The sequence below is a fragment of the Aquarana catesbeiana genome, linkage group LG03 (genome assembly GCF_042186555.1).
Source record: "Aquarana catesbeiana isolate 2022-GZ linkage group LG03, ASM4218655v1, whole genome shotgun sequence".
In the NCBI taxonomy this organism is placed as follows: domain Eukaryota; kingdom Metazoa; phylum Chordata; class Amphibia; order Anura; family Ranidae; genus Aquarana; species Aquarana catesbeiana.
This window is the reverse complement of record NC_133326.1, coordinates 420,467,605-420,493,842: the sequence shown is the minus strand read 5'-3', so window position 1 is coordinate 420,493,842 and position 26,238 is coordinate 420,467,605. Positions and strand designations below refer to the sequence as shown.

Sequence of the window (26,238 nt, the reverse complement as noted above, 5' to 3'; positions counted from 1 at the left end):
GCAATGCTGTGCATTACTCTGCAATGCCCTCTGCTATGCCCCACAATACCCCTGCAATACTCTGCCATACCCTGGAATACCCCGCAATACTCTGCCATACCCTGGAATACCTCGCAATACTCTGCCATACCCTGGAATACCCCAAAATACTCTGCCATACCCTGGAATACCTCGCAATACTCTGCCATACCCTGGAATACCCCGCAATACTCTGCCATACCCTGGAATACCCCGCAATACTCTGCCATACCTGGAATACCTCGCAATACTCTGCCATACCCTGGAATACCTCACAATACTCTGCCATACCCTGGAATACCCTGCCATACTCTGCCATACCCTGGAATACCCTGCCATACTCTGCCATACCCTGCAATACCCCGAAATACTCTGCAATACCCTGAAATAACCCCCAATACTCTGCCATACCCTGCAATACCCTGAAATACCCCGCAATACTCTGCCATACCCTGCAATACCCTGAAATACCCCGCAATACTCTGCCATACTCTGCAATACCCCGCAATACTCTGCCATACCCTGGAATACCCCGCAATACTCTGCCATACCCTGCAATACTCTGCCATACCCTGCAATACCCCGAAATATCCAGCAATACTCTGCAATACCCAGCCATACTCTGCAGTACTCGGTGATACCCAGCCATACTCTGCCATACCCAGCCATGCTCTGCAATACCCCGCAAAAATCTGCAATACTCTGCCATAACCCGCAATACTCTGCCATACCCAGCCATACTCTGCAATACCCAGCCGTACTCTGCAATACTCGGTGATACCCAGCCATACTCTGCCATACCCAGTCATACTCGGCGATACTCTGCAATACCCAGCCATGCTCAGCCATACCCAGCCATGCTCAGCCATACTCGGCTGTACTCAGCCTCTGTATGTGGCCAGGCTGTGGAAGTCTCACACATGTGGTATCGCCGTACTCAGGAGGAGTAGGAGAATCTATTTTGGGGTGTCATTTTTGGTATGTACATGCTATGTGTTAGAAATATTGTATAAATGGACAACTTAGTGTTAAAAAAAAAAAAAAAAAAAAGCGTTTTAACCACTTCCCGCCTTCCGTCATACGACTTCCTTGAATTTGTGCGGGGATATCTGAATGATGGGTGCAGCTACAGGCATCATTCAGATATCAGCTTTTTCAGCCGGCGATTCCCTACACCATAAGAACGATCATAGCGGCTGTTACACTGCTTGATCGTTCTTACGGGAGGCGAGAGGGGATGTCCCCCCTCCCGCCGCCCTCCGGTGTTTCTACCGACTCACCGCTACGATCGAAGCCAGGATCCTTTTTTTTTTTTTTTTTTTTTTTTTTTTTTTTTTTTTATTTCAGGCACAGCCTAGAGGTGAGATGTGGGGTCTTATTGACCCCATATCTCACTGTAAAGAGGACCTGTCATGCCATATTCCTATTACAAGGGATGTTTACATTCCTTGTAATAGGAATAAAAGTGATCAAAAAATTTTTTTTTTTGGAAAAAAGTGTCAAACTAAAATAAAGTAAAATGAACAATAAAAAAAAAAATCAAAAATTTTTAAAGCGCCCCTGTCCGTGTGCTCGCATGCAGAAGTGAACGCATACGTAAGTCCCGCCCACATATGAAAACGGTGTTCAAACCACACATGTGAGGTATCGCTGCGATCGGTAGAGCGAGAGCAATAATTTTGGCCATAGACCTCCTCTGTAACTCAAAATTTGTAACCAGTAAAAAATTTTAAAGCGTCGCCTATGGGGATTTTTAATTGGCGAAGTTTGGCACCATTCCACAAGCGTGTGCAATTTTGAAAGGTGACATGTTAGGTATCTATTTACTCGGCGTAACTTCATCTTTCATATTATGCAAAAACATTGGGCTAATCTTACTGTTTTTTGTTTTTTTTTTAAAGCAAAAAACCGCTATTGTATTCTCTAGGGTCTTTGCTAAAAAAACATATATAATGTTTTGGGGTTCTATGTAATTTTCTAGCAAATGATGATTTTTACATGTAGGAGAGAAATGTCAGAATTGGCCTGGGTGCTCCAGAACGCCTGAAGGTGCTCCCCTGCATGTTGGGCCTCTGTATGTGGCCACGCTGTGTAAAAGTCTCACACATGTGGTATCGCTGTACTCGGGAGTAATAGCAGAATGTGTTTTGGGGTGTAATTTGTGGTATGCATATGCTGTGTGTGAGAAATAACCTGCTAATATAACAATTTTGTGAAAAAAAAAAAAAAAAAAACGAAAAAAAAAAAAAAAACTTGATTTTGCAAAGAATTGTGGGAAAAAATGACAACTTCAAAAAACTCACCATGCATCTTTCTAAATACCTTTGGAATGTCTTCTTTCCAAAAAGGGGTCATTTGGGGGGTATTTGTACTTTTCTGGCATGTTAGGGTCTCAAGAAATGAGATAGGCCATCAGTACTTCAGGTGTGATCAATTTTCAGATATTGGCACCATAGCTTGTGGACGCTATAACTTTCACAAAGACCAAATAATATACACTAATTTGGGTTATTTTTACCAAAGATATGTAGCGGTATAAATTTTGGCCAAAATATATGAAGAAAAATTACTAATTTTCTAAATTTTATAACAAACGAAGAAAAATTTATTTTTTTTACAGATTTTTCGGTCTTTTTTCTTTTATAGCGCAAAAAATAAAGAACCCAGCGGTGATTAAATACCACCAAAAGAAAGCTCTATTTGTGTGAAAAAAAGGACAAAAATTTCATATAGATACAGTGTTGCATGACTGAGTAATTGTCATTCAAAATGTGAGAGCACCAAAAGCTGAAAATTGGTCTGGTTATTAAGGGGGTTTAAGTGCCCAGTGGTCAAGTGGTTAAAATGTCATGTTTCTGTGATGTAAAAAAACTGGGACAAAAATCATTTCAGAACTTTTTTTCTACCTTTTTTTTTTTTTTTTAATGTGACCTATAAACTGTAAAACTCAATTGAACAACAAACTGAAATCTTTTAGCTGGAGGGAAGTAAAAATAAACAACTAAAATAATACTTTGTTGAAGCGCCTTTTGATTTTATTACAGCACTTAGTCTTTTTGGGTATGCGTCTATCATACGTGAGCAGCGACTGCATATGAAAACTGTGTTCAAACCACACATGTTGGGTATCGCTGAGATTGGTAGAGCGAGAGCAATAATTCTAGCCCTAGACCTCCTCTAAAACATGCAACCTGTAGAATTTTTTAAACGTCGCCTATGGAGACTTTTAAGGGTAAAAGTTTGTCGCCATTCCACGAGCGGGCGCAATTTTGAAGCGTGACATGTTGGGTGTCAGTTTACTCGGCTTAACATTCTTTCACAATTAAATAAAAACAATTGGGCTAACTTTTTACTTTTGTCTCCTTTTTTTTTTTTAATTCAAAAAAGTATATTTTTTCCAAAAAAAGTGCGCTTGTACAAATACGGTGTGACAAAGTATTGCAACAACTGCTATTTTATTCTTCACGGTGTTAGAGGCCCCAAACATTTTATATATTTTTTTCTAAGTAATTTTCAGGCAAAAAAAAAAAGGTTTTAACTGTAAACACCAAATCTGAGTCTCGGTCCTTAAGTGGTTAAATATGTCTGTATTTTATACTTCCACATATAGTTTATTTATTTTTCCCTTTTAATATTTTCTGCCCATTGTGTTGCAGGAGTTGAAAGATATTGGCCACCGGGATCAGATGGCTGCAGCTCGTGGAATCCTGCAAAAAAATATTCCAATCCTTTACACTGCTTCCCAGGCTTGTCTGCAGCATCCCGATGTAGCGGCCTACAAAGCAAACCGAGATTTGATCTACAAACAGCTCCAGCAAGCAGTCACTGGAATCTCAAATGCAGCTCAAGCCACATCATCTGAGGAAATTACTTCCCAGAATGGAGGAGGAGAGCTGGCTATTGCACTAAACAATTTTGATGTGAGTGTGTATATAACGTACGTGTGTGTGTGTGTGTGTGTGTGTGTGTGTGTGTGTGTGTGTATATATATAGAGATAGAGATAGAGATAGATCTCCAGGAACTCAGAAAAGTACACTTTAGGGCTCCTAACCACTTTGTATTCATCAACAAAAGTACTTTTTACACAAGGTTTACTCATGGAGGATTTCTCCGCATCGCACAGAGGGAAAAAAAATAAGTTGCATAAATTTCATGCTCATTGTCAAGCTAGTTACTAAACAAACCTAAATTATGCATTTTAGGAAACTGGACAGAATTTACCATCTTATTACTAAACTCCATATGTGCACTGTCCTTCTTAAGGATACACAGAAAAGTGTAAAGATGAATTAAAATTCTATCAGAAATAAGTCATCTAAATTTGAAAAATAAAGCACAATGTTGCTGTAAACATAACAACTACAATTGATGTCATGAATATATACTTACCACATCATACGAAAACAATAATAGATTATGATCAACGCTCAATCACCTTGGTGCACATGTACCCCAAGGAGTGTGTAAAAAAAAAAAAAAAAAAAAAAAAAAAACACGTTTTTTCAGTAGTAGTATCCTATCACCTCCACACCTTGGTTTGGGAACATAATTGGTTATCTGGTATTTCAAATGTGAGAGGCCGTGTGCTAAAAAAGTCTAATGACAAGGTTCCTTTTTGGTTAGATTTTATTGTGTTGTGAATTATGGTTATGTGCTTGACAAATGTTTTGGGAGATCTAACCAGAAAGAATTTCTGGTCATTCTACATATTTTTTGGAACCAGAAAATCTGAAATAACAGATAATTCGTTATGTTCCCAGTGATGGGATACTACTATTAAAGCAACATAAGGTTTTTTTTTTCGATGCACATCTTTGGTACCTGTACACCAAGTGGCTTGAAATCTGATTTACGATCTATATTCTTGTAAGATGTGGCTTGTATACTTTGACAGTAGTTGTATATAACTAATATTTGGTTTTATTATCTTAATTGTACAATACAGGGACACAGGCTTAATATTCCTAATATTTTCTGTTGGTTTGTGTGTATTTCTACATTTTTAATGTTACTGACTGTTTTTCCCACTTTATTTTAAATTTTATAGAAACAAATCATTGTAGACCCTCTTGGCTTCAGCGAAGAGAGATTCAGACCGTCTCTGGAAGAACGATTAGAGAGTATTATCAGTGGTGCTGCTTTGATGGCTGACTCCTCCTGCACTCGTGATGATCGTCGGGAAAGAATTGTAGCAGAGTGTAATTCAGTTCGACAGGCGTTACAGGATCTTCTCTCGGAGTACATGGGAAATGTAAGGTTCTGTTTCAGCATTATGCACTTCTAAAACCATTTGAGGAAGTCCTCCTACTAACTGAGATTTATGCAGAAGCAATTTGGGAAAAGGTGGTATGGTGGGGGAAAGGGGAGATGTTGGGATAGATTACTGGGAGTTCTATACTGCTTCATTTTATCAAAACGGAGCTGTTGTGTATTTTCTATATGACCTGTATAGATTCATCAAAGACCTTTTTTAAGGTTTAATAACCTTGTTAAGAATATGCATAGGATTTCTGTATTTTAAAAGTTGCATGTTGGAACTCACACCTGGTACAAGCTACCAATTTAGGCACTCAATCATGGTTTACTTTTCTCAAGTCAACAGAAACACCACAAAGAATATTTATTTATTGGATAATAAAAATAAACAAAGCAGTACAAAAGCCAGAACACATCATTGTAAAACTCTCCTCCCATCCCTATGTCCCAAACCTCCACACCTGTACCCAAGTTCTTGCTCCACGCCACTAGCTATAACAGGGTGGACCAGTTTACATATCCCATTGTTTCATCATTATTCACGTCTTTTTAGGTCCATTTCAGTTTTTTGGCTTTGCATTTGAGCCGAAGAGACTGTAATATCTGGGTATGTAGCGGCCACTACCTGGTCTCCTTTTGGACGCATTGCTGTCTAGCCATTGATCAATTGGCCACTTCAAACACCTATATGGTATAAAACCCCCTCTGCTACAGGCATCCAGTTTTTTTTCTGCCTAGTTTCAGGAGTAAGGCCCTGTCTCCCTGCTGGTACTTTTTTTTTTTTTTTTTTTTTTTTTTTTTTTTTTTTTAAAGCATTTTTACCTTTTTTCTGTTATTTTTTTTTCTTTCCTGCGGAGATCTGCAATCAAGCGACGGGCTGTATGATCTAGATCCAGTGGTCACCCCAGTCTGGCCATTGAGAGCCCAGAGACAGTCCGGTGAGTTGAACGTTGTACTTTGATGGCGAGGCAGATCTGTCTGTGGAAAGCTTACCTGCACCTCTGCAGATTGGTAAGTAGTTTCCCCCTCTCCTCCAGGTGCGGTGCAGACACAGGTTCTCCCTGAGACTGTCCTCCCATCCAGGCCCCCCAGCAGTTTTCTGCCAGGTTACCTTCTGCCCCCCACCCCTCCCTAATTCGTGCTGGGTCTTTTGTGCCTGGATGGGCTTGTTCCTTGTCCTGCTTTGCTGCTGGCGGAGCCTGAGCTATCTGGGGGGGTGAGCGATAGGGATCTGTTTCCAGAAACCTGGATTCCCCATGTGGGCAACATGGCACGGGGTGGGGGCTATTTTCTCTGAGGTCTGTACACCTCGTGGTCCTGGGTCCCAGTGGCCATTTTGTTGTAGTCTGGGCTGGGGTGCCTTCTTTTTCACTTCCCTTCCTGTGCAGTGCTTCGGATACTGCGGGCATGTTATTTTGGCCTGTAGCCATTTCCTCTTGGCAACCATTTTCTGGTGGACCAACTTGCGAAGGATGTACTGTGGAAGGCAGTGACTGCTCCTGCTTTTGGCCCCTCCTCTGTTTCCCCTCTTGTGGATTCCTAGGCTTCCTCTTTCCAGGTGCACTGCACATTGGCTCTGCTTGCTCTTCTGAAGGCCTGCTGTCAGTGCTTATCCTGTGATGGTGGTGAATCCTGGTTGGGTATCCCTCTCTGCTGGCATTGTGGGGTGTGTAACCAGTTCCCTAGTGGCTGGTGCTTTTTTTTTTTCCCCTGTGTGGTCCCCTCATTGCATGAAGTCTCAGGATCACACCTCTCAACCTGATCCCTTCCTGGATGTTGCGAGTCCCTCGGGGTCTCCGTTTCACTTTGATACAGTGACAGCAGTCCTGGAGTCTTTTGTTTCCCAGGTGATGTTTGGGTGTAAGGCGAGCAGGAAACATTGCCCGCCCTCTCCTGTTTCTTAGGCCTTGCCGTATCCTGAGTCCGGGTCCGCGACTGAGGACGCAGTTCGTTCCATGGGACCTGACATTGAGCTCCCTGATCCTTCTGATAGTGAGGATGGTTCCTCTATTATTGTAGCAGCGCATGAGAAGGTGCTGGTGGGCACACTTATCACTTCAGTGTGCAAAACGTTATAAATGGAGGATGCGACTGTTCCCTTTGGTATGCACATGCTACCTTGTGTGGCCAAGGTGTTTCCTAATCCCGCCTATTTTGACAAAATTCACTACAAGGACTAGGAATGCCTGAAGCAACCCTTTGTGGTCCTTAAATGCTGTGCCGCTCGTTATTCCTTTTGAGGAATCGCTTTGGAAGAAGTGAACCCTCCTGCTTCCACCAAGATCCCAGTGGAGGAGACTCCCTCCTTTAAGGATTCGGCTGACAGAAAAGCAGAGTCTGTTGTCTGCGCTATGTTTACTATTGCCTGTTCAGCGCTATGGACTGTTTTTTGGCCACTACCTTGGTATCCCAAATGCCCACTGAATAGGCTAAGCTTTTGCGCCATGGCCTGGGTAGTGAGCAAGTTCCTCCTGCTTACATAGTTGCATAGCAAGTCTGGTTCAAAAAAGACACAAGTCCATCTAGTTCAACCAATAAACTGGAACTTATGTGGAACTGGCAGACCAGTTAGTCCAGAGGCTGCAGTTTGTGTATGTTACTTTTTTAGATTTGATCTCTTTTTGCTTTCCAAGCTTTCTCGATGCGTCGACGCTTACTGTGGCTCAAATGTTGGTCTGCGGACCAAACATCCAAGATGGCTCATCGATTTTTGCCTTTCCAAGGCGACCACCTGTTTAGTGCTACTCTGGATGACATTAAGAATCGCACGGTGGAAAAGAGCACCTTTTGTACACAGTTTAAGAAGGGGAAAGAGCCCCGTTACAAGCGCGGCCCTTTTCTGCGCACTAAAAACTTTCATTCTTCCCGGAGCTGCAGAAAAGGGAAATAAATCCTTCAAGCCCTCCCCAGGAGGTTCCACGTGTCCCTGCTCTGGCAAACCTACCAGGCCCGCGAACGAGTCCTCTGCAGCATTAAAGTTTGCCCCTCCCATGTCCAGGGTGGGGGCAGCGTCTTTCGCTGGTTTGCGGCCCTGTGGACCTCCTTAAAGCGGTAGTAAACTTGAAAATTAAACATTTTTCCTGCAAGGCAATGTTCTAATATGCTAGTATGCATCGGGGGCTGCGGCTGCTTGAATGGCCGAGCCACGATGACATCACTCCTGTGCAGAAGTCACGGTTTATGGCACATAGCTCTGAAGGAATGACACAGGCAATGCCATTCCTTCAGATCGTATGCGCTCGTGACGTCACCAGTGGCTACACAAGAAAATATCTCCTAAACTGTATATGTTTAGGAGATATTTACAGTACTAACGGGTAAGCCTTATTATAGGCTTACCTGTAAGTAAAGCATAAACAAATCCACTTTACTGCACTTTCATTTCTGACTGGTGGGTCCATGATGTGATCCTGTCCAGGTATAAGACACTTTCACTCATCTGTAAAGGTTTTTCCTTTCCAATATGCGTGTCCCTCCGGATCACCTGCAGGCTCTCTACGGGGCAGTGCAGGCTTTGCTACTCCAGGAGGTAATCACCCCGGTTCCAGCGGTTTTATCCCAACCTGTTTATGGCACCTAAGACGGAAGGCAGGGTTAGCCTTATTCTGGATCTCAAGGCCCTGAATTGCTTTGTGTGGCTGCAAAAGTTCAAGATAGCACCACAGACTGAATGGATTCAATCTCGGGGATTTCTGGGCCTCTATCAACATCAAAGATGCCTTCCTGCACATTACGATTTGTGCCCAGCACCAACATTTCCTCCACCTTGCAGTTGGGGAGGCACATTTTCAGTTTGTGGTGCTGCCCTTTGGTCCTGCCTCTGCTGCTCGGGGCTGGCCCTGGTTCTGGTGTTGCTGCGACAGCAGGGATTGCAGTGATTGGTTATCTGGAGGACGTCCTCTTACAGGCAGAGTCATTCTCAGCATTAAGGGACGACATGGTGATAACGATCCATACCTTGCAGGAGTTTGGTTGACTTCTGAACTACCACAAATCTGTCCTGACCCCAACCTGGAAGCTGGAATATCAACTGTGTTAAATTAACTATGTCTGCGGTGGTGCACTCCCAATGTGGCTCTTTTGGCATCTCAGCTCAACAGAAAAGTGCCAAGGTTCGTGGCAAGGTCGCCAGTATCTCCTCCTCCTCCTCCTACGCTTTCCCTCCTCTCGAGCTTCTTCCCCCCACCTATTGCACAAGAGGCAGAAGGGCTTCTGGTCATACTGGTGGCCCCCTGGATGCCCCTTGGAGACTGCCTCTCAGGGAGGATCTGCTGTCCCAAGGACCAATCTTCCACCCTGCTTTACCATACCATTGCTGGCTTTGATAGCTTGGCTTGGGCGATTGGGCTACAGTCTTTTTGGAGGTCGGACTCTTTGTGATCAGATGGGCAGACGGTGGTCCAGACCTACACCCTTAAGGGTCAGGATTCTCCCTTTCCTGTAATAGTGCACTCTACGCGAGTGCTTGGTACCTCTTGGGTTTTCCGTCATTGGGCATCTGTGTCAAGTTTGCAAGGCGGCTACCTGGTCGTCGGTGCACACCTTCACTAAGTGGATGTCTTGGCATCTTCAGAAGCTTGTTTTGGCCACAAAGCTTGCGGGGGGGGGGGGGTCTGTTCCCTCAATGGGGGCGGGGAGGAGTATATTTCTGGTTGGGCCTCTTTTTGGCCTGGTGTTTGTATTTTTTTTTTTTTTTCCTCGCCCCTCACTTTTAACCTAACTTTTGACACTTCTGTGGGACATCCCTGTGGTCGAGGATATACCGAAGCTGTCTGTCAATAAAAAAAAAAACTTTTATGTTATTTTATTTTTTTTCCCATTGACACAGCACCCACCCCTCACCAGGGAAGGGGGTTTAATACCAGCTAGGACTGCCCATAGGTGTTGCTGAGTTTTTCTGCCTAGTGTCCTACTCCTGTAGGTGGCACTATAACCCTATGGTCGAGAATATGAAATGGCTGTGTCCATCAATGTACTCAGGGATTTTATGGTGAGTAATAAAGTCCAGTTCTTCTTGGCCTTACTGTAAAATGAAGGCTATGTTTGGAATGTATTCACTGCAGAGCTCAGGCTGAGGTTGATTGCCAGGTGTTATATCAAACCACCGGTCACACACTTATCACTATTTTCGCCTAGAGCCTTTTAAAAGGTAAATATGCACTTCCTCCCACCCTTTTTTCCATGAGAACATGCTACAGGACAGTCTTCACCCACATTGCGGCATACTCCTTCTCAGACACGTTTACCCCATTTCCACACCCTTTTTCCGCGAGTACCCTGATGGGGATTACCGTCGCCTATACTTCTAGGATTTGTTGCAGGACGGTCTACACCTGGGTTACTGCATATTTCTTCCAGACACGTACACTGCATTTCCTACAGTCTACTCCATGAGTACACCACAGAATTTTACTCACTTGTAGCTATGGCGGAGACCAGGCGAAAGGGAGCCAGTTCAAAACAGCAGGGGAATATTCTCTCTGCTGACGACCTGCACAACACTCACTCTCAGATTAATGACGCACCCCTTACGCAAGAGCGGAGCACAGTTTTAACACTGGTATGAGCATTTGATTCTAGCTCTGTTTCAGGCATGTAACAAGTGGCCTGCTTGACAAAAGCAGAATATCTTAATAGTACAGTCCAGGATACAACTTATTTATACACCATGGGTATAAATAATATCGTAAGGCTCATATTTTTTAAAGTGCTCATATCTTAAAGTGAGCAGACATGTCTCCCTGAGACTCCTCCACTATACCCCCCACCTCTTTCTGTGAAGCCCCAGTTTCTTGCTAGTGTCTATTGGTGATGGACCTATTCTTAAGAGAAACCAATTTTTTTTTTTTTTCTTTCGTCTTCTGATTCCTCAATTAACCCTCACGATCGTCTGCCTACACATAAGCAGTTTATTTGGATTGGTGCAACTTCAATAAAACCTTGGGAGCTGTACCTGGACCCCACGCTGTGGGGACAGCCTGTAATGTTTCAGACACTTGATCCTGTGTGGAGCACTCACCTTTGCACTTGGTGAAACGCGTTGAGTTGGCCACAGGGTGCTATACAAGTCCATGGCTGTGGTTGATTGCTATGAAACCCAGTCACTGAAGACCCATTTGGGGATATGCCACCATGATGGATGAAGCCTGGAATTTATATATAGCCCAGCATCATGTATAGGTAAAACCGGGTCACTGTATCTCTGACCGTTACTGTGATAACCGGGGCTATGTTTGGAATGTATTCACTTCTTCAGTTTACATTTTTCAAACTTGGCCCTAGCGTTCACCCATTCAGAGTTCAGTCTCATTTGGATGACCAGGTGCTACATCACACCACTGGTCGCACACTTTAATGCGATTTCCACCTAGAACCCTTAAATGGTGCTCAGGCACTTCAGCCAGCCTTTTCCCCCTGATGATTTGTAGGATGGTCTGCACCTCGGTTATCATGTACTCCTAGATATGTTCACCCTGTTTCCCCCCCTTCTCTGTAAATACCCCACGGGGTTATACCATTACTTGCAGCTATGGTGGGGACCAGAAGGGGGCCAATTCAAAACCGCAGGTGAACACTGACTCTGCCGAAGGCCTGCAGAGCACCTCAAACTGTCCCGATTCTAGCTCAATTTCAGGCACACAACAAGCGGCATACTTGACAAAAGCAGAGTCCTGTGCATTCCTGTCACAATTCCTCAAAACGATTATGGCCTTAATTCAGCCATCTTTGTCCAGAGCTTAGAGCGCCCCACCACCTACTCTCGTATCTTAACTGGAGTTGAACCCTGATGTGCCAGTCATAAAGGACTTTGAAATGGAGGGAAATTAAGAGAATGTCAAGGCTGTGTTGGAAGCTGCAGACGATTTCTCTTCCCCCACATCACCATTATATTGAGGGAGCTTCAAGCAACATGTTTGCCAACGTTGAAAAGCTCATCGCTTATGCCTTCAAAAGCCGTGGCAAACTGGCACAAAGGCCTACAAAAATTTGCAAAACCTTTCCTGTTCATGAACAGATGGCATGTGCAGTCTATCACTGGGTCACTCCTGAAAGGATTTTTACACCCCCAAAAATCTTTTTCTGAATGGGCTATGCCTGTGGTCTAAACAAACATCTCACTGGGTCTGCTAGGTTAAAGGGCTTCTAGGAGCGTCTCAAATTTTTATGTCGGCAGAATCTTTTAAAAGATGGAACATCCTCAATAGGTATATTAAAGATGTTCCATCTTTTAGATGGACACATCTTCTCTTAGAGGCACTTGACCAATTCATCAATAGTTACATGTGGAAAGGTTTTGCTTCCTCAGAAGAAATTACCAAAGCTGCCCTCAGAGGGCAGTCTTCAACTTCAAAACCTAAGTTTAGCCTGTCCTTTTCAGGTCAAGGCACATTAAGGCCACCAAACCAACCCCAAAGTCTCTTCACAATGAAGGGGCACCCTCACTCCTAAGGGTTGGGGATGTTTTGCATTTTGGCCTTCCCACAAACTGGTCTTCACCAGAATCTAGCTATTTGCACTTTTTTAAAAAGGCATGTATCGGTCTTATCCATTCTTTATCAAAGTCCTTTGGCTTCACACTCCATTGTAAAAACCTTTTATTCAAGGTGTTTCTCATGTTGGGCTCCCCTTGCAGCACCCTGCGCTTCTCTGGGACCTTTAACATTTTTCCCTCTGCCCTGTAGAAACCACCCTTTGAACTCATCAGGGACATTCCCTTAAGAATTCTTGCCAGCAAAGCAGCTTTTTTTAAGTCGCTGTCACGTCTGTCAAATCTGTCTCTGATCTTGCAGCCCATTCCTCTAAAGAACCTTTCATCATACTTTTGCAATAACAAGGTTATATTATGCCCAAGATCATCCTTTCTTTCAAAGTGGTTTCAGAGTTCCATTCTACCCTTGTGCCCTGCTCCTAAGCATCCAAAGGAATTCTCTCTATATTGCCTGGCTGCAGTCAGTCTATTTAAAATATATTACTTCCATTAAGCAAATGGATTCAGTGTTTGTTTATTCTTTAGGACCTTGAAAACTGCACCCTGCTTCAAAATCCACCAATACACTGTGAATAAGGCAATTGAAACATGATAGCCATACTCAATGCTCATTTACTTGAGTGTCAGTGCTGTGGGTCTGGTGTTCCACTCTGGATCGGGTGTTGCCATAAGTTTGCTTATCCAGAAAGCGCTGTGAGGAATGATAAATGTTGCACACCAAGCAGCTCCAAGTGCATATAAAGTGGAGAGCAGCCTCAGCCCCAGGTCCTCCCAATAGCCAAGTAACCAGACTCCTTTTACGCCGCCCCTGGAGCTTAGTCATAGAACTAGAATTAAGCCCCGGGTGCGAGGTGAAACTTGGCCATGCCCACTGATGTCAGAAGAGCTGGGGCTGAGGCCGCTCCCCACTTTCCATGCACTTGGAGCTGCTTGGGGTGCGGCATTCATCTATCTCTGTTCAGTTTATAAATGGCTTCCCTTAGTTCTGTATTTAGAATCTTTTCAGAAAGTGTTTACAAACCTTTAAAGGAAATTCCTTTTACTAAAGGTTCTTAAAGGGGGTTATAAAGCTTAGAATTTTTTTTTTAATTAAAAAAAAAACATGCCGGTACTTACCTGCTCTGTGGAATCGTTTTGCACAGAGCAGCCACGATCCCATTCTTCTGGGGTCCTCCAGTGCTCTAAGCGCCTCCTCTTCATCAGGTGCTCCCACAGAAAGCCGCTTCCATGGGGGCTCTCTCACGGTTTGCTCCCGAGTCCCGTGTCAGTTTTTGATTGACAGCAGCGGGGGCCAATGGCTCCTGCTGCTCTCAATCTGTCCAATGATGAGAGCGACAGTGGCTGGAGCCACTGCACTCGTGCACATAGCTGGATTGGATGAGGCTCAGGTAAGAAAGAGGTGTGGCTGGGGGCAGCTGTAGCACAGGAGGATATAGAATGCATTAAGGTGAAAAACCTTGAGACTTTACAACCACTTTAATTTTCTGTATTGAATAAAACCATTTCATAATGTTTGAAAGTCCGCAGCTACAAATACTGTAACAGCTGACTTTTAGTAAAGGGACACTCCCCTGTCAAGGGCTGTCTTCACCCGGACCGTTTTTTCACTGGTCTTATTATCCCAGACTCCGGCATGTTTACTGTGGGCAGCCAGATGTTTTTGTTCCTTTTGACTTCACAGCTGGCTGGTCCCGCAGCCTTCTGGGACCTGTGACTTGTCCCAGGAGGTTGTGGGCTGGACGGATTGAGGGAGGAGTGCTTCCGGTGGATCAGTGAGTACCTGGTTTTGACTCCATCCACTGTTGCTGTCAATCAAATCTATGAGGCCAAGCCATGCTGTGTCTATGGATGCTCACAGTTCAGCTCGAGAGTGGGCACACAGGTGTGCCACCATAGGAGTCAGTTTTCTATAGTGGCACACACAGGAGAGGAAGGAGCCAAGAGCACCAGTAGGGGGACCCCAGAAGAGGAGGTTCGGGGCTTCCTTGTGCAATACAATTGCACAAAGCAGGTAAGTACATTATATATTTTTTTGAATTAAAATAGTAAACATTAAGTAGGCTACATTGTTGATTACAGCAAAGTTAATGATAAATATTATTTCAGACTGGACGAAAGGAAAGAAGTGATGCACTTAATAATGCAATTGACAGGATGACCCGAAAAACAAGAGACCTTCGCAGACAGGTATATTTTGCAATTTGCCTCTTGTGTGACTTTCATTGTCTTTTCTTAATAATAGTAATGTGGCAATTGTCCTCCAATTTGTTCAATATCTGTGACAAGCTAGTGGGCTATGTAAGTAACAATGCAAATTACAGAAACTTTAACGGTCTTAATTCTTGAACATTACTCATTTTTGGAAATTGAGGTTTGGGCTTTCCCTGCAAGGGCATCAATTATAAGCTCTAGGGATGATCTTAAACCCCCCCCCCCCTGTCATTTCAAGGCCAGCCCTTGGGAGATGGAGCTCCTCCCACCAATTGGGAAACACATTGTCATATTTTTGGAAGGCAGTCCCTTAGGTCCCTGGCCAGTTATTGTGTTTTCTCCACCCGGAGGAGACCTGTTGGCTGAGGGACCATGGTAGAGTACTCCATCTTTCACGGTGCATCTGGTCGGTGAGGGGGTCTGCCAGTGTGAGGGCAGGGCCTTGCTGAGTCATGCTTTTTTGGTGAAAGTGGTTGGCTCATGGCCGCGGGAATCCCTTCTTGGCACAGGCGGAAGGTGATCTGCATCCCCTCCCTCTGAGGCGAGGACAAATGGTGCTGGGGCTGGCATCCCCTTGGTGGCTCCGGTGGGAGCAGGTACATCGCGGCTGAAGCCCGTTTGACCTGGAAGACACAGGTGTGTCACTTCCGGAGATGAACGTCATCGCTGTGCGCCGGGAGGCAGGAATGGCAGGCTGGTACTACACGTGAACGTGGCTGCAGGGGACAGCATGAAGCACCACAGACTCAAGGATGCAGGAGGACGAGTTTCTACTGTCCGCTCAGGCTTCGGTGGAAGCATGTACCAGCGGGACACAGGTAGGCACCCAGAGGTGACCTTTGATGTCTGATAGGTATCACCGCCATCTAGCCGCTGTTCCACTATCAGACTGGGGCAGGAGGAGTTTTTAGGTGTCATGGGGTGTGCACTTTCATGGTTTAGATTGGTCATTTACCACCATGGCTCCTGTGTTTTATTTCTTTAGCAGGCCAAGCTGCTTAAAGAACCAAAGCCCATTTCCAAAAAGCATTGTGCCAAGTGTGGAACGAAGATGCCTTCGGAGAACACAGCCGTTTTGTAAAATTTCTGTTGGCCATTTACAAAAAAAGTCAGATGCCCTTTATGCCAAATTTTTTGGGTCAGTAAAGGAAGAAATTACATCTACTTTTAAAGAGTTTAAGAAGCTGATTGCAGAGGTGACAAATACAGCTGCTTCTATTGGTCATCCCTCCCCTATAGCTTTGCCAAGGTCGGTAGCTTCGGGGTCACAGGACTCTGTAGAAGGCAGGGCGGGAAGCCTTGCAAAAAGTGAAGTTGGCAATGCCAGCTCGGAATCAGAGCAGGAGGAAAGTAGAGGGGAAGAGAAAAGGGGCCACACATTTAAATTGTCTCTGGATGATGGATGAAAAACAAGGGAAAAAATAGATGACCTCCTAGGCGCCATTTGTGAGATTTTGGAAATTGAGGAGGATGAAGAATTCCCTTCCAAACATGACAATGCATCAGGGTCTGCAGAGGAAAAAGTCCAATATATTCATAGTTCTCCAGGTGATGTCTGACGTGGTGCAAAAAAATGGGTGGACCTGGAGAAATTTTTTTTTTTTTTTTAATCAGACAGTCATAAAAGGTTTCCATTTGATGGACCCTCAAGCAGTGTGGAAAAAATCCAAAATTGGATGCTCCCTTGTCAAGTTTCCAAAAGGTCAATGCTGGCCTTTGAGGACATGGGTCATTTAAAGGACTGCATGGATAAGCGAGGGAACATTATTCTAAAGAGGGCATGGGGAGAGTAGAGTGGCCAGCTTAAAACCCACCTTAGCCATGACATGCATAGCGAGGAATCTTGATTTCTGGCTATCCCAGCTGCAGGATCATGTCAAGAAATAGCACCCCCAGGGAAGAAATTCTTCAGTCCCTACCGATCCTCTTTAAAGCAGTAGGCTACATAGCGGACGCATCTGCGGCATCTATAAAGCTAGCTGCAAGTGTTGGAGGCCTGGCTGCGGCAGCAAGGAGAGCCATATGGCTAAAACCTGGTCTAGGGATCCGACATCAAAATTGAGGTTGTGAAATCCTCCGTTTTCCGGTGATCTGCTGTTTGGATCAGGGTTAGATGAAGTCCTGGAGAGGATGGCAGACAGGAAAAGATCATTTCCTAGCAAAAAGCGAAAGCCTGTTTAGCCCAAATCTCACCCCAACACTGGTCTGGCCATAAAGGGAAACCAAAGAGCAACATCCTCTTTGGCTGTGCTGGCCAAACCTCAATACAACAGTGACTACAAGACGCCAGTGGAGGAATAGACTGGCTACCTTCCTCCCCCAATGGCATAGTACAACAGCCAACGGGTATGTTCTGAACATCGACAAGGGTTACGCTTTGGAATTCGACACGGTTCCCCGGAGAGGTTCCTTCTAACAAAGCTTTTGAGAGATCCACAGAAGGCTCGAGTGCTACCTCTTCTCCTAGGAGAAATAATAGACCAAAGGGTCCTTATTCCAGTCCCAGAAGGGAAAAGGGGCAGAGGCTTTTATTTGAGAACTGATGTCAGTTCTGGGCTTGATGACCTCAGCGATTCTGGCTATCCAGTGGGCGAAACTCCACCTGGAATTCATTCTCTCCCTCTCTCCCTCTCTCCTCCATTTTTGACCCAGAGCAATTTTCTTTTTGGCAATAAAATTACATACCCCCCCCCTCCAACATTATATATTTTCTGAAAGCAGAGGCCCCATAGAATGAAGAGGTGATGGTTGCAAATTTTTGTTTCTCGTGAGATTTGCACAAATTACGACTTTCCGGGAAAAATATAATAAAATTAATTTTGGTGCAAAATCACGTCTTATACCCATTTTTGGTTAAACTATAAAAGATGAGGTTGCATTGAGTAAATGGATATCCAACATTCCATGTTTTCAGATTGTGTGCTCCTGCGGTTTTGCCAAAAACTATGGTGCCCAAAAATCACTTTAGGTGACGCTCTGAAAGCCGTTACAGCTCACCAATTTGGAGTTAACTAGGAGCTCTTGTGCTAGAATTATTGTTTTCACTGATGTTCGTGGCGATATGTCCCAAGTGTGGTGCGACCGCGGTTTACATACACGTACGCACCCTGGGTGTGTTTGCGCAGGTGTGCGGGGCAACGGGGGGTTTGGGCTATTTATTTTACATCATTTTACTATCACAAGGGGTTAATAAACATTTATGTGATAGCATTGGGCAGGTGACAGGTACTTTTTTTTAGAGACATTAGGGGTCACCCCAGCCCTTTACACTATCTAAGCACAGATCGGCTTGGTTAGATGCTGTACTGGCCATGGAAAATGTGCATATCATACCGGAAGTGACATCACTTCCGGTATCATTGTTTGCATGTGAGATTGAGACATGGTTTTGCCTCAGTCTCTCCCCCTGGCGGATGTGTTCCCAGACATCTGTAAGCATGGGACAACCCGGGAAGCGGGGTGGGGGGTCTACAGCATGGCCGGCTGTGTGAAAGTGGTAGGCAGCTATGGAGCTGCTGCATCAATTTCACTTTTGAAGCCGGTCTCCATCATCTTGTGATCAAAGGTTCACTCTTTGGATGTACATAGTATGCCCAAAGAGCTGAACTGGTTAACTTCATGTCCCAGGACAGCCTTTCTCAACCTTTTTAACATGGAGAAAGCCTTGGGGTTCCTGGGACCTGAATGTCCACAGTTCATAGGGCATTGGCACAAACAGTAAGTTTTTAGACATACCCCCCTTATAATGGTGGCCAGTAAAATCTTGTGAGTGTTGTAAGACAGATAAAAAATGCTTTAATGGTATATTTATCTAAAATGTAGCAATTAATTTGATGGGGTGAATTTGTTGGCTGATGGTGGCAAGCTTAACAGTCAAGATTTGCATACCTCAACTGTCTGTCTAGATCTACTGATTTTTTAAAAAAAAATTTTTTACATGCACTTTTAACCACTTGCCGACTGCTGCACACCAATATACGTTGGCACAATGGCAGCGGTGGGCAAATGGGCGTACCTGTACGTCCCCTTTAATTGGCGGGGCTAGCGGGCACGCGTGGCCGCCGCATACAGCGGGACCGGCGGACTTAATGTCTGCTGGTCTCCTGGCGATCGTGTCACGGAGCCGCAGAACGGGGAAGTGCTTATGTAAACAAGGCATTTCCCCGTTCTGCCTTGTGACATGACAGATCACTGCTGCCTGTCATCGGGATGACTGTCATGTGAGTTGTAGCCCATCACTCCCTAGGACACACTTAACCCCCTTCATCGCCCCCTAGTGTTTAACCCCTCCCTGCCAGTGTCATTTATACAGTAATCTGCATTTTTATAGCACTGATCGCTGTATAAATGACTGGTCCCAAAATAGTGTCAAAAGTGTCTGATGTGTCTGCCATAATGTTGCAGTCCCAATAAAAATCGCAGATCGCCGCCATTACTAAAAAAAAAAAATTACATAAAACCATCCCCTATTTTGTAGACGCTATAACTTTTGCGCAAACCAATCAATATAGGCTTATTGCGATTTGTACCAAAAATATGTAGAATACATATCGGCCTAAACTGAGGACTAAAATTAGTTTTTTTTTTTTATATTTTTGGGGGGATATTGTAGCAAAAAGTAAAAAATATTGTGCTTTTTTTGTTTATAGCGCAAAAAATAAAAACCGCAGAGGTGATCAAATACGACCAAAAGAAAGCTCTATTTGTGGGGAAAAAAAAGGACATTAATTTTGTTTGGGTGCAGCGTCGCACGACCATGCAATTGTCAGTTAAAGCGATGCAGTGCCGAATCGCAAAAAGTGCTCTGGTCAGGAAGGGGGTAAAATCTTCCGGGGCTGAAGCGATTAATTGAAGATATCCTTTTGCTTATGCATTTTTCGCATTATATGTTTAGTCTGATTTGCTCAGGTTTGTAACAAATTATTTTGCTCTCTGGATAAAATTAATAATTCTGTACTGTTTGTAAGCTAGTTGTGCATTTATTTTTTCACGCCCCATCTACTGTTTGTTCTGCCCATTAGCTGCGTAAAGCTGTCATGGATCATGTTTCTGATTCCTTCCTGGAGACCAATGTTCCACTACTTGTCCTGATTGAAGCTGCAAAGAATGGAAACGAAAAAGAAGTTAAGGAATATGCCCAGGTGTTCCGAGAACATGCAAACAAGCTGATTGAGGTACATGAGATAAATAAAATAAAAAATAAATAAAATGGGCACCATGCACACATTAATGTGTTCAAAATGAATGACACCCTAACACATTAAAAGAAAGCACTGCTGACATGTCTGCATTACAGCAGGTAATGATGTTTAAGTTACTGTATTCACTACTGAATAATCTTGGCTGTTGTGGCTGCCTGAATTATTATTTTCTGCTTACTGTGGTAACACACTACTGCTCTGGTCACTGTATGGAAAAAAAATTGACGCTGTACTCATGACCGTATGTAAAATAAAATGTGTGGCCAGATCCTGGGAAGACTACTAGGATGTGTGGGGGGAGGATCTGTGAGAGGTATACCGTGTATTGAGCAAGGGTCAGAATGTGCAGACGTGGGCATAGTTGCGGGGGGGGGGGGGGGGGGATGGTGGGAAAGGGCCTTAAACCAGATGATAGAGAAACTTAGGTATCCCAGGCCAAGGCTAGTATGCTTGCTAAACCTGTTATTCAAAAGTGTGCAGGGTTATATTAGTATATGTTTGTGCAAGATTAAAATTATGTATGCAAATGCTAGACACTTGTTTATAAAATGGAAGAACTAGAACGTCTGCTAAATGGGGGATTTTCCAAAACCTGATTTGACCACTCATATAACTGGCTTGTGACTGTCCAGGGGTACTCCCTGTATTCAAGGGACAGGGCAGGTAGAAGAGGGGGAAGCCTATATGTAAAGGGCGATTTGATGGTGAATATGCAGGATGACATTGCTAATAAGGAGGTGGAGCCTTTGTGGCTGGTGCTTGAAAGGGACAAAACAAATGGTAAATTGCTTGTTGGTGTATGCTTTATGCCCCCTAACATTAAGTAGGAAGAGGGGACCCATCTCCTTCCACAGTTAGGAGAGGCAGGGCAATGTTATAATCTTGAAGGCCCTCAACTATCCCAATATTGATTGGGCAAACGGAACTGCTCCCTCAACCAGGGTTTATCATTTCTTGAATGTAACACATGACCATTTCATGGGTCAAATGGTAGAAGCCCAAACTAGAAATAATTCTGTGCTGGACCTAATCATTTTAAACAGAGCTGATTGCAGATGTGGAAGTAGAGTACTTAAATTTGCCATAAATTATAGTAATAGGATACATAAGGGTAGGGCAAAAACCATTAATTTTCAAGAGCCAACTTTACTAAGCTGTGCTCAATACTACATGATAGTAAATGGGATGCAATTCGTTCAACAATGAATCCCTGAAGAAAAATGCATATATTTTTTGCCCATTGGAATGTATTGACGACTGCCAAACTAAAGTGAAACCTGAATGGCTAAATACTAAGGTAAAAAAAGATATTAATGAGAAAAAAGGGCCTTTAAAAAATATAAGGCCGAAGGGTCACCATTGGCACTACAAAGAATGCCACAAGAAATTCAAGAACACGATAAGGGCAGTTAAAATAGATTACAAGAGCAACATTGACTGGAATGGTACTAGTTGATTGGCAAAAAGCAAACATGGTACCAATATAAAAAAAAAGGCCAAGATATATACCTGGAAACTACAGATTAGTCAGTCTAATATCAATAGTATGTAAACTATTGGAAGGAATGATGAGAGGCTAAAATTTGCTGATGAGAATAGTACTATTTAATAGCAACCAACATAAAATGCTGAAAGACCATTCTTGCCAGACCAACTTTTTTAACATTCTTTGAGACGTACAGTAGCAAGTTGTATTTCCATAGAGGAAACTCTATGGATGTAATGTTATCTAGGTTTTGTTAGGGCATATGATCCAGTAATCCATAAACGCTTCATTTACATGTTGAGGTCTAATGACATTGATGGTATCCGATGTACCTGGATAGAAAACTAGTTGCAGGAGCGCATCCAGAGGTTGGTGATTATTGGCATATTCTCTAAATGGTCTAGAGTTGAATGAGGTACCTCAGGCCTCCATATAGAGGTTGATTATATATTGTTAACTTTGTGTTAGACGATGTAGAAAATTTACAAGTCTCTAAAAAAAATAAATAAATAAAAAATAGAGGTGTGGTGGCTAAATGGCAAACTAGGAGAGATGGGGGAAAGGTAATATTGGGACTTTGTGTGAAGCACGCCACCAGAACCAAGTATGTATGTATCTCTCGCCTAGCAGTAAGAAGGGTCGCTGGTTCGAATCCCAACCACGACACTACCTGCCTGGAGTTTGCATGTTCTCCCTGTGCCTGCGTGGGTTTCCTCCGGATACTCCGGTTTCCTCCCACACTCCAAAGACATGCTGGTAGGTTAATTGGATCCTGTCTAAAAAAATTGTCCCTAGTATGTATGAATGTGAGTTAGGGACCTTAGATTGTAGGGACTGATGTGAATGTACAATGTATATGTAAAGCGCTGCGTAAATTGACGGTGCTATAGAAGTACCTGAAATATATATATATATATATATATATATATATATATATATATAGTGTGTGTGTGTGTGTTCCTACATAGTACATGGTATATTTTAAAAATATATTAAATGTAGCCCAAACTTGCATATAGACAGAATTGATTGCACACACGACGATGTTATAAAATTGATTCAAAATTCTTCAAGTGGTCTCATAGTAGACACATAGTAGCTGTGACAATACATAGATAGAAATTTCTACGCACGTTTCATGGATAACTTCCACTCATCAGGAGCAAATGCGATATAGGTATGTCTGTAATAAAATATAAATGCCAAATATTATAGTAACTAAGATAACAGGAAGAGGGGGGACCACATCTTAATCCCAAAACTCTTACCTATAAGCAAGCTACAGTATTCAACAACATGGGTAGTATTGGTAGCTGGAGGCACTATTTGAAACATCATTTCTGGTGAGTCCCAATATCCCCCCCACCCCCTTCTATATGATTCAGGGATGAAGACGCACAAACTTTATAGCTGAAATAATTATCTGTATCAAGCCACAGAGTGGTCCTGTGGATGCAGCAGTATAAAGTGCCATGTCCTATAGATTTTGGGATATCGAAAGAGAAATGTGGATTGGACTTTTTAGGCACAGTCAACAATTATTTAATACAAAAATAATAATTTTATTTTAATATAACACATAAAAAATACATATTCTAAAAATCCATGTTGATAATTCAATACATAGTATACAATACCGCTACTGTACAGAACCAAATATATATCTACAAAGAGACAAAGGGATGGATAGAAGTCATTCCATATGGTCTATCTATCTATCTATCTATCTATCTATCTATCTATCTATCTATCTATCTATCTATCTATCTCTATCCAAGAGTGTGGTTTTGCTCTGCTCTACATGTTGCGCACTTATAGCGCTTCTTAAGGATATATATATATTGTATGTATGTGTGAGCTGTAATATCTGCATCCAAGGCGGCCAGTGACCAAACGTCTCTGATATAGGTAGAAAAGCAACAAACCAGAATGCTATGGGGGCGTGCATAATAAAATCTCATACATGACAAAAAGTAACGTACACTAGATGGCACCAAAGATAAGTAAGTGTAGTATGGGAGTTTTTGTAGGTCCCTTGAAGGGGACCGACCTCGCAAGTAATTCAAATTTAGTTAATTATTTAAAGAAAAAAATAATTAGAAAATAGAGAACTTAATGCGGAGTAATTAAACACATACAATTTTCAAAACGGCACGGTGTAGCAACTGCAGGGGTGCAGCAAACCATATGATGGAGTATTGGCAAAGCTAGTAAATCCTGACAACAGATAAAGGATAGCAACTTAAAATAATTAACTAAATTTGAATTACTTGCGAGGTCGGTCCCGTTCAAGGGCCCTACAAAAACTCCCATACTATACTTGCTTATCTTTGGCGCCATCTATTGTACGTTACTTTTTCTCATATATGCCATTTTATTATGCACGCCCCCATAGCATTTTGGTTTGTTGCTTTTCTACCTATATCAGATGTTTGGTCACTGACCGCCTTGGATGCAGATATTACAGCTTACCTTCATGTATGTGTTATTGATATTTTAATGATGTAATGGTTATACTTATACATGTTTTTTTCCTCAATCTCTTTCATAGTTAATGTATATGCTCCTGAAAAAGCGCTATAAGAGCGCAACATGTAGAGCAAAGCAAACTACTCTTAACATCATCACACTGTATATCTGTCTTTGAACCACACACTCAAACTTTATAGCTGCTGTTGTTTCATATAAAGTCCCAACATTTTTATTTAATAAATGGCAAATTAGATCTAATATTGAAAAATGTTAAGTAATGCACTTGAGAGTTAAAAATATGAATGCAAGTTACTTTGTAGGGGGAGAACCTCCTGGGGGGGAAGCGAGGATGAAAAGGGATCTAGGGGTCTAAGTAAACTAGACTCAGCAAGCAAGGCTAGCAGACTATTTGCGTGCATTAAAGAGGGCATTTACTCTAGAGATCAAACCACCAATTCTACCACTTTTCTACATTTTGGGTATGTGGTCCAATTCCTAGTCACCAATCCTCAAGAAGGATTTGTTTTGAACTGGAGAGGAATCCATATCTCACAATATACAAATCTTTAAATGGTGCTTTCTTTATCGTACATCACGGGACACGGAGCACCATAATAATGACTATGTGGGTTATATGCTTACCTTTAGGTGATTGGACACTGGCAACCAATAGTAAGACTGTTCCTCCCATATAACCCCTCCTATACCGGAAGCACCTCAGTTTTTTCGCCAGTGTCTTGAAGGTGATGGTCATGGCTGTTGAAGCTGTTCAATTTTCTTCAAAGATGTCCCACTGAGGACGTCGTAATCGGATCCATTCGGATGGCATAACCAAAGCAAAAGTGAATGGTACCCAAACCTCGGTTCAAGTACGAGGTATTGCTTGTAATGTGTCCTATATAGGCGCTGGACCCTTGTTAAGTTGGTATTCCTGGCCAGTCTTGCCCAAGGTAAAACCAGAAAGGGTGTTTTACAGGTCCAGGGGTGTGGACCCCAAAATATGGGGGACCCGGTCCCTGAAGGTCCTTAGAGGCGCTACCCGCCGTGATGGGGGAAGATTGGGCCTAGTAAAACAGGCCCTGCTGCTTGGGATGGTGAGTACTCCCTTTGGGAATTTATTTTATATAAATGCGCACACCGACGGCACGCACACACACGCCTGATCAAAATGCGTGCCATACCAGGCATCTGTAAGACACAGGATTTCAAGGTTTACCAACAGGTTTCAGAGGGAATACACTAATATATATATATATATATATATATATATATATATATATATATATATATATATATATATATATATATATATATATATATATATATATATATATATATATGTGTGTATTCCCTCTGAAACCTGTTGGTAAACCTTGAAATCCTGTGTCTTACAGATGTCTGGTATGGCGCGCATTTTGATCAGGCGCGTGCTCTGCGCGTCACGGGTGCGCCAGGACGGCGCATGCGGCGGGCACGCAGCTGATGCGCGCGCTCACTCTCTAGCTAAGGCTTATAGGGATGGAGCTCCTGGCATGCGTGTGGACAACACAGAGCGACATTTAGGCACGTGAGTCTGGAGGTCTTGGACACAGTGGTGACAGGTTGAAGGCTGGTTGTAGTTTGTGGGGAGTACTCCTTTTCTTCCTCGTGTGTAAGCAATGTCTTCTAGAAAACGAGGTATAGGGAACAAGGCTAGCACAGGGGTAAGAGTACCTCCTTTAAAAAAAGGAGACCAACCCCATGCTGATGCTGCCTCAATTTCTCCTGAAAGACCTGCGGCATCTGGCCTGGCTGAGCCATTGCATTTGTCAGGCATAGTGGCGACTACCAATATACCTGCCTCGGCTTATGTTACAAAGGATGATTTGGCATCTGCCTTAGCAGGCCTTGAGGGCAAAATAGCTGGCATGATTGCCTCTGTAACACAGGGGGGAGGAAGCGTAATAGATCTCCCTCCCCTGAGCCTGGGCCAAGTGTTGAGTCACGAGCACCAGGACTCTTACAGCCAGATGGGTCCATGTGATCTGGAACCAGAATGGGCAGAGGATTTGGAAGAGGTGGTCATAAGACCGAGAGGAAGGAGAGGCTGAAGGATCCTCGGCTG

General features: G+C 43.3%; 1 protein-coding gene across 1 annotated transcript in view; it reads left to right on the top strand.

Moving 5' to 3' along the window:
- Positions 1 to 26,238, top strand: part of CTNNA1 (catenin alpha 1) — a 215,180-nt gene that overhangs the window by 99,342 nt on the left and 89,600 nt on the right. Inside the window, 4 exon segments of the mRNA XM_073620754.1 lie at positions 3,675 to 3,938; positions 5,067 to 5,270; positions 14,871 to 14,951; positions 19,997 to 20,149. Of these exon segments, the coding sequence (XP_073476855.1) occupies positions 3,675 to 3,938; positions 5,067 to 5,270; positions 14,871 to 14,951; positions 19,997 to 20,149 (702 nt within the window).